At 42.9% G+C, this 12,500-nt stretch overlaps 1 protein-coding gene across 1 annotated transcript in view; it reads left to right on the forward strand.

Moving 5' to 3' along the window:
* The window catches only part of LOC138026978 (adenylate cyclase type 10-like), a 55,719-nt gene that overhangs the window by 2,913 nt on the left and 40,306 nt on the right, over window positions 1-12,500 (forward strand). The window contains exons 2-7 of the mRNA XM_068874462.1: window positions 1-27; window positions 1,665-1,772; window positions 2,406-2,444; window positions 3,154-3,509; window positions 10,484-10,778; window positions 11,915-11,985. The exon at window positions 1-27 is cut by the window's left edge and continues 123 nt beyond it. Coding sequence (XP_068730563.1) covers window positions 1-27; window positions 1,665-1,772; window positions 2,406-2,444; window positions 3,154-3,509; window positions 10,484-10,778; window positions 11,915-11,985 — 896 coding nt within the window. The remainder of the gene's footprint in view (window positions 28-1,664; window positions 1,773-2,405; window positions 2,445-3,153; window positions 3,510-10,483; window positions 10,779-11,914; window positions 11,986-12,500) is intronic.

Below are 12,500 nucleotides of genomic sequence, written 5' to 3' on the forward strand. Positions count from 1 at the left end.
GTGTATGCATGTTTGCTGACATTTCAGGTTAGAATTGGAAAGTGAATTGTACCAAAGATAAAAAAAAGGAAAGAAATGAATTAATTTCCTTCATTTAACCTAAGCCATTTGCTGCAACACTCCCACGCGATTCCTCTTCCTTAGCTCTTCGTAATTCCCGTATGTTGGCTAATATTTTGTATCATGCTGGCTCAAAAATTGATCGAATGCGTTGCCTTCGCTTGCTTCAAAAATGCTTCTGTTTTGAAAGTCGATGTTTTTCAATAAGGACAAAGTGCCAGCCCTGTCCCACCCAGTAAACCAAACTAGGAATTTTCAGGCATGATTCGTTGGTTCTCAAACTTTTCTATTCTCTTGTTAAATTTCTTCGCTCAAAGACTCACAAGAACTCACATACTAACCTTGGGATTAATGGATAAAAGTTTATAGAATTATAGTATTAAGTCATATCTGACTGCTTTTGTGAAGGTTGGAACGCTCTCGGGAGTAATCATTGCAGTCATTTGGGGTTATTTTGGGAACTATGAATATTCGTAAAGCCCTTATTTAGCCTAAAATAAAAACATTATCAAGCTCCTGCTGGTTCAACGGGTGTTTTTAGTGCTGTTGGGTACCAAGCCAAATATAACTTGCTACGTGCAACCTCAACATTTGTGCTGCTCCAACCCAAAAGGTTAATTTCCCGATGGGAAATAATTTCTCATGCAAGACTTGTGCTGTGCTGGAGAAGTCTGGTTTCGCGGGAAAAGCAATCTAAAAATAACCGGGTCTGTGAAAACTCGCCGTTCCACAAATACAATTAAGTTGTAACTTGGTCTCTGTTCGACCTAAAAGCATCAAACTTGGGCAGATTGCTAATCTCAATGTTATCCGGCTTTTATGTCATGTTGTCAATTTATCTATTGGTTCAAATTTGAAACTCACCCCTGTTCCCTGCGTCAGTGGAACGAGGCTGGTTTTTCAATATGCCGTATAACGAGGAAAAAAGAGAAAGACAGGGAAAACAGTAAGCAGGCGACACGGAGAAAACGATGCACAACGTGATAGCCGAGAGTGACTGACAGCATGAGCAAATAGTCGAAACAACAAGAGAGAGAGAGAGAGAGAGAGAGAGAGAGAGAGAGAGAGAGCAAGAAATTCTAACAACGAGCAGCGGAAGAAAGTGCAAGCATAAGCACGAGAAAACAAGCTGAATATTGGAGACGAAAGGGTGATATAGGAAGAAAGAGCACAGGGAAATATACTAGTGTATAGAAGTGAGCAGGCCGGGCCCGCTGTAATTGGCCACAGCTGTTGCAATGTCCCTGCCTATGTTCTTCTGTATACGTAATTGTTTTGTTTGTTTATTTGGCGAAGCTAGTTAAAATACTTATAAAATGAAAACATAAATAATAATTGAGGATCTCCGCTTTTAGCCTTGCCTCATACTACATACCAGGTAAGAGAATTTAAGCTTAATAGGGATTTCAATATAAATTAGCCAAATATATACTAGGTCAAGTTCTTTTCTGTGGAAAACCATTTCTGGCGTCCTTTGACTGTAAGAGGCTCAGCCGAGAAATCTCTGGCCCTTCCAAATATGTCTTCTCGCAGTTCAGGCCAAATTTCGCTTCTCTAGGAAATCGAAACAGTTGCTAAATTCATGCTGTCTTAATTAATTGCAGGCTTCACTTCCCTTTGTGAAACGTACGCCTTAAAGAGTTCGGAAGAATCTTGTGGCACAGAAAAACTCACGACAACATTGAACAAGTACCTAGGGAAAATAGTGGAGGGTGAGTATAGTTGAAAGTGATACGACCCTCCAAATCTACAAGTGCTCACACTATAGCTACTGCCAGACCGTATAGATATGCTCTCAACAGCTCATTAACCAACTCCAATCTGCGGGAAGTACCCTGTTCTCATCTGAACCTAGTTGATGGCTTCACGTAGCTGTCACCAAATCTTCTGTAGCGCTGTCGTGGAGCATCTGTTATGAGCAAGAAATCGAACGTGGAGTGGGTTCGATAGGCCTTTGCATGACCGTGTCACGTGACCTTGTCCACCATAAACAAAACAAATGCCAGAAATAGAAAGAGCATGATGAAATTAGTAAGAATGTCAGTTTTGAGGCCAGTGACATTTATGTGAGAGATTTTACATTAAATTAATTCTTAAAAAATGTACTGAGAACTAGCTGCTGGATGGCAAGGCTGTCAGAGCCACTGACGTTTTTTGAACTTACTCGTTTATCCTTTATACATTTTTTAATTTTAAATTGGCAATGCAAGCAGGCATTAAGGTCCCTATTGTTACAGTATTAGTGCTTCATTCTAGCCAGAGCATATCATGCATAAGTGCAAAATTCTGGACGAGGGGTTGATTTAAAGCGGGTTCTGAGAATTTCCACATTGATTGTATTTCAGATATCTTGAAGCATGGAGGAGATGTTTTGAAATTTGCTGGTATGGTAAACGATAGCATCTTCAGGTTGCGTTTTTAAATGTGCTTATAAAGCATTGAAGTCAGGCGATTACTCTCTTTATTAAAAATATATGGGTTGGAGCAGTTAGCCCATAGTGCCATTTTGCTGAGATGTTTGTAATCCCGATCTCGTAAGGGTGCTTTGCTTTCAGTCAGCGAAGACGTTATCATTTTAGAATGACTGGAAAGCGTTCAAAGTTACATCACTGTGGCAATTGTTTTCGGACTGTCATAGCTGTAACATTAAGAAGTGTAAAACCTTGGAATAAAGCACCACAGAAATAAGGAGGGACAAATCGATTTTTTGGAAATACATACGAGCGGATACACCAGACAGATACCCATATATATAGAGAACTTTCACAGAGAGACCGATAGACATTAGGCATACAGGCAGACGAAGGATAAGTTTATAAAGGGACAGCAAAGGAGTCAACGAGACCACTAAATTAACCAGAGCAATTTCACAATCACATCCGCACTAAGAATATTACTATCAACAGAGAAAAAAGAGTCAAATTTACGTTGATTTTAAGGAATTCGCATGGCCAGATATCGATCGCTACTCATGAAGAAAGACATTACGCCAACACTGCAAATGCGGCAATGATTTGTTTTACAATTTTTAGGGGCTTAATTAATTCTTGATCTGCAAGTATATTGAATTTTTCATGTCTTTCATGTTTGCAGGTGACGCTCTCTTAGCCTTATGGAAATGTGACGGAAATTCCGAAGATACCACACTGCTCATAAACAAAGCTATCATCTGCAGTATATCCATACAGGAAGAATGCGACAACTACATGACAGATGTGGGTGTCATGCTAGGCGTCAAGATTGCATTATCCGTTGGCAAGATGATTGTGACTCATGTGGGAGTCGAGGAGAGCAAGCATTTCGATCTATCAGGGCCAGCAGTGGATGATGTGAATGCAGCAGAGAAGTGGGCGGAGCCAGGATCAATAATCTTATCTCATATGACTTATTTAAACTGTGACAATTCCCTGTTTTTGTTCGAAATTATGGCTGATGGATGGCACTACAGAGTAAGTTAAGCTCTTCATCTCGGTAATTATTACAAATATTTCATTTTTTTTCCCTATTTGCTTATTTTTAGCCCTAATGTACAGTATACTTGAATAAGCGCCGCCTCCGAAAAAGTGCCGCCGTCGAATAACCGCCGCTGCAGCCTAGACACTAAAAGGTAACTCTAAAACAGCTTGGGGAATTTATTTGCATCAAAACCAATGTTCTTCAGTTCAAGGTGATTGTATTTCTCTGCTCGTCCGTTAAATAAAATGCCCTAGGAGTACAGATAAAATTATTACATAGCAAAGCCAGTCCTAGGCAATTCCGAGCGCTCTGATTGGTTCTTTCTCGGTTGGGATTTAGCGGTACGGACCGTTTTCATGGAAACAGTGAATCTACCATTGAACTTATCGGCAAGATGGCTTGGAGTTAGACGCCTGAGAGAATAGTGATGGACGTGCATGTCCACGCACGACGAGAGGGAGACATACCAAGCTTACCACAGTCCGCCACCTAGCGCCTGTCACATTGACGCAGCAATCGGTGGAATATTTACTATTTCATCCCTGCCTGAGGGAGAGGTGGATGGGAGCAAAAAGACGAGCCAAAAAGCACAGCTGAAAGATCCTCAACGATCTGCAACGTTCAGCTAGTAAACGCTCCTACAGGCATGCAAAGGGTGCCCGCCCCCCTCCCTCCCAATAGCTTCAGTTTGTAACACTGCTGGCCAGCAATGTCTTGATTTTAACTTTGATTAAATGTTATTTAGCCACATTTTAACTCATTGGCAAGAGGAGCTTGGGGTTAAGCGCCCAAGAGAGTCGTAATGGACGCGCATGTCCACACAACACACATCGAGGGCGAAAGAGGGTAAGCCTACCACAGTCCACCACCAATCCTGAACCGGTGCCTGAGAAACCGGAGGGACAGTGGTAGAGAGACCACGGAAGCCCGAACTCCCAAAAACAAACCAGGCATCGCATCCCACCTCAAGCAACCAAATAAACATACCTGCAACCGTCATACAAGGTGCGGAAAAAATATCGGCCAAAGCCTATGAGAGGGTACGAATGTACTGTTGATAGGCATTGCAAGTCCAACGTCCCGGCTTCTGAATGGCGTAATCCAAAATGCCATTCCTGGCTGCAACTGTTGCTGCTCCTATCCTGAAGCTGTGACTAGAGAAATTCCCCGGAATACCCGCACCCTCCAACATCTGACGCAACCAGGACGTAAGCGAACCAGATTGCAGTAGAAAGACTTGACCAAGGGCGTTGCCTCTCCGTACCAAGTATGCAAGGACTGCGTCCACTGCACACAAGGGTGGCTGGGCCCGCCCAATATGGATAAAACCGCCTTGACGGAAAGGATCCGTTTTGAAAGCCTTGATTCGCACACGCAAGCTCGAGGGTTGAAGTGTCGAATCAACTGCAACATTCTCAACCTCTAAGTGAAGCGCTGGAGAAAAACTAGATGAGTTTGGGAGTGTCACCTCTGCTGATCGTAGGAACCCAAAATATCCCAGAGTGCAGGCCGCCCACAACATGCAGTAGTCATAAGAATTCATGTCCAGAGCCTGGAAAATGGTAGCCAAGAGGCATTCTATAATCGGGAGTCGCTGGGACGCTGCAGAACCTTGAACCGCTTAATGCCTCGAACCACCATCGGGAGTCAATGACAATACGATAGAGGGTCTGAAAAGCCTTCTGGATCTGCATCTCAACTGGAGGAAAAAATGGATTTACACCGAATTTGCACAACGCAAATATGATGTTTACTCCAGAGCAAAGCTGTAGGAAACACGGTAAATTTTGCTAGCATATTTGCACTCAAGTGTAAATATGGTTGCAAATGTGGCATTTACCATGCATATGTTTGCTACAGGTTTGAATCTGTCGATAAATACACCTTATGGATGTCGGTGTACGGCAAGGAGTAAGCAAGGAATGTGGTAAAGAGACACAGGAATCCATTTATCCTCAGGGCAGGGGGAACCAGAACTTGTTCTGTACTGAGGTGTAGGATCTTGGGGTCGATGACGCCAAACCATGGGTTAGGAAGGTCCTGCGTGGAGAGGAGCCACTCTGTAATAGCGATAGGAGAGGGTAGAGCACTCGGGGCCAGCTGCCGGAACTCCTCCCAGACCATCCTGGGAAAGAAAAATCAACTGTAAGCCTCCACTTGCCTAGCTTACCTTTCTTGGGAAGAACCCCAAAGCTACTAATGTGCAGGGGCTGCAAGGGAGGAGAACAAAAGGGGCTAGCCACCCTCCTACGAGAGACTTCGTTTGCCAGATAATCGTCAACCACTTTCGCGTGCATTAAGGCCGAGGGCTTATTCCGTTTGGCCGACTTAAGCTTGGTATTGTGACTAAAGCCTAGGTGGAAGCCCTGGCGCAAACTCTCCACAAAGTAGGCTACCCTGCCTTGATGTGGGTGATTCGTCAATTTTGTGGTATACTAAACCACACTTAAGGGGCTGATCCGATCTACTGGTGGAAGGCTGGGGGGAGCTAGAGTGGGAGACATCAAAGGAAGACAGACAACAATTCACGCCAACCACTGATGAGTGAATAATAATAATAATAGAGCTGTTTTCAATTGAGTGTCGAAAGTAACTAGCGAATTGCTTTGGTTTATGATTACTTCACTCGTGTTTGGTTCAAAGTTCTCTCGCCACTTTTTCACCTAATCAGAAGTGAAACGAAAACCAATCATGGCTCGCGCGTGCACATTTTCCCGCGCTTTGTGTCGGCTACGTGTAATTACTTCGAGTTTTTGGTTTACCGGATTGTCTCCGTCCTTTATGATCGACCAAAGTAATTACTTTGGTTTTGGTTTTACGACACTCGATTGAAACTCTCTCTAATAACAATAAAATAAACAAGATAATCAAACAAGGGATCACGCTAAATATGAAAATATGGAACGCACAGCAGAAGTTCGTAATGTCACATTGACCATTGACGATGATGGGGCCCAAAAAAAAAAAAAACTAACCGCAGCAAGGTTCATTAGTTCCCCCGAGATTTGACCTTATCACGAGGGGCAGACAGTGAGCACGAACGGCGTGTTAGCTGGGCCCCAGAATTACCAGGACAGGCGGCGGCCCGAGTGGTTGCCTGTACAGTTACTGCAACGACGGGAGTACTTGCACGCAATGTAGGGCAAAGAACATTTGCGCCGGTTCCGGGACTTGCAAACGATCATTACTGAAGAAGAGCCAACCACGTGGACTATGGAAGTGCGCTTCCATAGATTGTGGGAATTCCTTTTCTGAGGATGAATGTGTTGAAGCGCCTGTTGCATGGAAGTTACACAGTTGCACTTTTGTTGAGGACCAATCGATGAGTTTCATGGCTGCGGTATGCTCTCTGAAGGCCTGATCGTATCTTAGCCAAACTCGTCCCGCAAACTGACGATTGGTGCGCAGAATGAGCAGTTTGTAAGCCGATAAATCCCGCCAACGATGAGGCAAATATGAAGTTAGGACCATGGCGAAAAGCGTAAATGCCTCCACACAGCTAAAGATGTCCTCAATTTGACGCCGACGTCGTTTCGTGCCAGAAGTTAAGATGACCTGCCCACCGAGTAAAAGTTGAAGCTCAGCCTTGACTTGAACTAAATTGGCCGCCATTAGCCAGGTCGCTCAGATCTATATATTTGCCGCCCGAGATTTGCGCTACCAACTTAGCAGGGATTGGGAAAAACCAGGACCGACCACCAAGGGCTGAATATAAAACTGGCGCAGGAACTCGAAGCGGTGGAACGCTTGGAACGCAAACTCCAAAGGAAGCACATGTGGTGGACAATGACCTCATTAATATGGACGAAGCCGTTGCTACTGGTGGCAAAGTTAAGGTGATTGTTCGCAAATGAAGGCAGAACTAATGATGACCTACCTAAGCAGTCGGAGGGCTGTGAAGTTCGAAAGCCAACTCCTGATAGAAGTAATTTGACTGTTTTGGAATGCAAGGTGGCGCTTGATCCAGAGCACGTGGAAACAACTGGCAAAGCAGTCGTAGCCGCGGAGCCCGAAGAACACGCAGTAGCCGCCGCTTGTGCCTCCGGTCGAATCCTGCACAGCTGGGAAGGCCGCTCTAATGGCCGCAGCTACAATGGCAGCCAGGATCTCGGGGGTTAAAGACGCGTTTTTCATTGGCCAGCCGAAATCGAGTCAACAACAGACGAAGTAGCTGAACTTGAAATGCTCGAAACCATAGAGCTCACCTCCGAAGACGCCGGAAAAAAGGAAGCAGCCATATTATTACGCGTAGAGCGGGACATGTTGAGCCAGAGATTAACGAGAACGAAGACAAAGCCACAAAGATGAGCCAAAAAGCACAGCTGAAAGATCCACAACGATCTGCAACGTTGAGCTAGTAAACGCGCCTGCAGCATGTAATGGTGCCCCCCAATAGCTATACTTTGCAACACTGCTGGCCAGCAACGCCTTGATAATTTCATTTAGCCACATGAAAAAGCTAAACAAACTGAAATTTTTGCCGAGATTTCAAAGATGGATGATGAAGACGAACATTTTATTATCCTGAAGATCTGGAAACGTTTGATTCAGAAACTGAAACAGGCAACACCGAAAGCCAGGAGGGCCATAGACGATTTTATCAACAATGCAACAGAAATTGCAAACACAAACAAGAAGATGACAATGCCATATATTTATAGCCCGGTTTACACTACAGAACTTTTTTGGCACGGCTCCTGTGAAATTGGCACGGGTGCCAAAAAAGAGCACAGCAAACTTTGTTTACACTACACCATTTTTACCGTATCAAAATACCGTACCAAAATTTTTGGGCCCACGTAACTTCTCATGGAGCCATGCGCAGTTCAACTATAATGAAGAACGTCCGCGTGATTTTGGTGGAGAATGTGCCGCCATCTTGAAATGTACTTAAAAACACCGCTAGCCTATATGAATTAAAGCTGAAATTTGGCCCTTTAAAGTGTTTACACTACTTGTTCTATCCGAACCGTGCCTATTTTTCAGCACCCGTACCATTTTCACCCGTGCTCGGACTACCTCGCCGAAGGTCCCAGCACGGGTAAGAATTTTGGTTCGGCTCGGATGAAATTTGGTACTGACAGGTTGTTTACATTTCACCCGAGCCGTGCCAAAAATTTTCTGTAGTGTAAACCGGGCTATAATAAACAACCTCGCTTGCTTGAGCCGTACTGGACGTACTGCCATGACCTCAGGCCAATATTTTGAGTTTGCGGCTTTGTTCCGAGGCAAAAATTCACTGCTTAGACCGTTTACATGGAAACGGTCCGTACTGCAAAATCCCAACCGAGAAAGAACCAATCAGATCGCTCGGAGTTGCCTATATAGGACTAGCTTTGCCATATAAACATAATAATTACCGGTTTCAGCCTTCGTGCTCCCTTAGTAAGTGGTTAATATTTTTGTGTGGCGTCCAATTTGTAAATAAGCGCCGCCCTCGAATAAGCGCCGTACTTGAGATGCAAAAATTAAATAAGCGCAGCGGCGCTTATTCGAGTAAATACGACATGCTTAATACAATTATTTAGTATATTTTAAATTTTTTCATACACTGTTTAGGAGCTCTGCCTATGATCCGACATGCATACTTCTGTTGATAATTAATTAATTAATTAATTAATTAATTAATTAATTAATTAATTAATTGAGGAAGGCTATCTTTTATAAGCCCAGTTGTTGCCTTTGGGCTTCCTTGTTATTAGCTTTTTAAATACTTTAAACACCATTCTCTGTACTGAGGCTAAACAAGAAACTTGAACTTAAATAGAGGAGAAGACTCCAACACCAGCGTATTGTTGAAAATACTGGCAGAAAGTGCTTACACAAACTTCGTGTTGGGTATCAAGATTGCGAGTCGACGATCTAATTACTTGCATATTTGGACATAAATCAATCAATCAATCAATCAATCAATCGTATATTTACCCACGGATAGCGTCCAGTGAGCTAAAAAGCTCGTTCAAAGTACGTACGTGTCAAATGACCTTCATAACCCAGTTGTTCAGAGCCTAATTAAGGCTGAACTTAAAGTGCCCCTAACCCCAAAATATTTTTTTCGCTAAAATGAATCTTTGCACCTGTTCGAAACGCATTGCGGCCATTTTTTCATTTTTCTAACAAATACTGCCCTTTTATAGGCTTCGAAAGTTGCAAAAATCCAAGCATCTCTTGTTCACGACCGAGTCAGATGGGGAGTGGGTCCATTCCTATGTGACGTCAAAAACTGATTTACGTTGCATTAACTCTTTTTAAAAATGCATGCAAAGTAGATTGTGACGTCAAATCAGGAATAGACCCACTCCCCTTCTGACTCGGTCGTGAAGAAAAGATGCTTGGATTTTCGCAACTTTCGAAGCCTATAAAATGGCAGGACTTGTTAGAAAAAGGAAAAAATGATCGCAATGCGTCTCGAACAGGTGTAAAGATTCATTTAAGCGAAAAAAATTTTTTGGGGTGAGGGGCACTTTAAAATAGCAGGTTACTTACTGATAAAAACATTTCTACAACCTCCAATTTTGCCTAAAAAATTCCTTTCCCTCAGAGTGGGTATGAAATTACACAGTTAAGGCTTTTTTGAGGGGCAAAATTTAAACCCGGGTTGGGTCGGAAAAGTGCTGATTTGCGTTTGGTCTTGTGGATGTCGTTTTTTTCGTTAAAGGGCAACGCTTCATTCTCAGCAAGCCATTTTACTCGTAAAATTGTGAAACGATATAGGTAAGGATTGCCATTAGGCGTGTCCGAATTGTGCACAACAGACGTTTAGCGCGCTGGGTGTCAAAATAGCTCCTAAACTAAAAGAAGAAAAAGTTAAGCGCCTTCTTCGAAACAACATCGCATTCAGCTTACAACATTTTAAGCATGTTGAGGATCGAAATAAGTTTTCAAGAGCTTGTCAATGAATCTGTGATCAAGCAAATTAACTTTTTTTGGTGTTACGATGTTTAATGTAATCGGTCCTATTTCTTAGGTCGCTGGAGCCAAGGTGGAAGAAGAATCGTCTACCATATCTACAGTGCACCCAACCGGAGTTCGCTTGGCTCTCATGTCAGGTGTGCTGTCAACAGATGCTGTGTTGTTATCGGCGCCAACAGTGGGCAAAAGAATATTTGCACCACATGTAGGGACTCTATTTTCACGTTATCATCCCCACTTTAGGCTTCCAAGGATATTCAGAAAGAGAAATCAAGCGGAGCAGAAGCGAAGACAGAGCAGCCTCGCTGGTAAAGCACAACTGATGCAAAGCGAGCGTTTTGATGATCTGGGTGAGTAATTGTGAACTCTTTACATTAGGAGCAATAAAACAGAACATTGGAGTAATCTACAGCTAAGATCTATCAAAAACAATTGAATGTCACTTGTATTCAAAGCGAACTTTACGCACTTGGCCATTTTGTAGATTTAGTTCCCTTACTGAAATCTACAACGGCGATCGCAACGATATCAAAACGTCCTTTAAAATTGCAAATTCACGTTTCACAACCTTTTCTGTCATTATTTCTGTTTGCTTAATTACCTCCTTTGCTATGCATGGAATGAATTTGGAAGAACAACAGTCTTGAATCTTAGAAAGAAAATAAAAGTTCACGTTTTCCATAAAATTCATGTAATATTTGGTCGTTTCCCGTTCTAGATCCGCATAGAACGGGAAAGAAAAAAAAAGGTATAAAGTTCAAAAAGCACGTGCAGCACAATTGTCTTACTGAATAATATTATCTGGTGACTTTTGCGTTGACGTAGCTCTACGCGTCGTATGAAGTCCTTTTTTGTGAGGTACTAGGGCGAGACTCCCCTTTGCCTTTCGATTGACTGAAGCTCTCATCTTTGGCGTACTGATACTCTCTTTTATGAAACGCGTTTAAGGATGGAGTGCAGGGCTGGCGCATGCATGGTAACAGCACTTGCCTCCCACCAATGTGGTCCGGGTTCGATTCCCTGATCCGGCGTCATATGTGGGTTGAGTTTGTTGGACTCGGCTCCCAAAGGTTTTTCTCTGGGTACTCCGGTTTTCCTCTCTCCTCAAAAACCGACATTTCATTTAATTTTCTTTAATTTCTTGATTTCAGTTTACAGTGTCCCCAAATAGTGCTCCAGCGTTAGAAGACTTCTAGAAGTTCCGGGATCCTTTCCTTTACTTTATACCTTTTGTCCTTTCGGTAAAACCTTTAATTTTGATCACCAAAAGGTGTTGTCTTTACCGAAATTTGAATATTATTTTTCGCTTGGACATGCCTCAATGCTATTAAATTGTGGCGTCTTTGTCATAGCCTTTAGCCCCTTATCACGTATAGCTTTGTTCACTATTAAATTACTCGTGTGCCCCCATCTTGAATAATTTTATGTATATTTAAGTAAAGTACATTTTATTTTTGCTAGTGACCTATTCATCTCTTTCCCACAGATCATCGAACTATCAATGAACAGGATATTGCCGATCTTCGGGCTTATGTATCGAAGCCCGTTCTTTCAAAGGTACTGTATGAGAGATTTTTTTTTATACAGATGCATGTTAAAAAGGAACATATCCTGTTGGTGATCATAGGGCTTAGTGACGCATAATCCTCTTGACTAAGTGGCCTGGGTTGCCGTTTAACTCTCATATAGCTTGCGCCACTTGTTCGCTCGCTCATTTCCAGTTAGGCAATTGGACTGAAAAGAACTATAAAAGTACACACCTCTTACTAACCGAGTTCGAGGTCCGTACTGTAAGTTACGGACCGCGAAGCGCGCGGGCCATAAATCAACGGGAAAAAACGACGATCCGTAACTTACAGTACGGACCGAGAAAACGAGGTTAGTAAGATATTTTTTATATCTCTGAGGTTAACCCGCGCGCGGGCAAGGAAACTAGTCAAAGTGAAGCGGAAGGTTCAACTGCCACAAAGAATGCCGTGCCAAAATCCCAAAAACTATATCTTCTTGGCTGTTAAGTTTGAAATAGTTGCTTGCAAGATTCAAACAGTTTTCAGTACAAGTTTATGCAACAC

Source organism: Montipora capricornis, chromosome 12 (assembly GCF_036669925.1).
Source record: "Montipora capricornis isolate CH-2021 chromosome 12, ASM3666992v2, whole genome shotgun sequence".
Classification (NCBI taxonomy): domain Eukaryota; kingdom Metazoa; phylum Cnidaria; class Anthozoa; order Scleractinia; family Acroporidae; genus Montipora; species Montipora capricornis.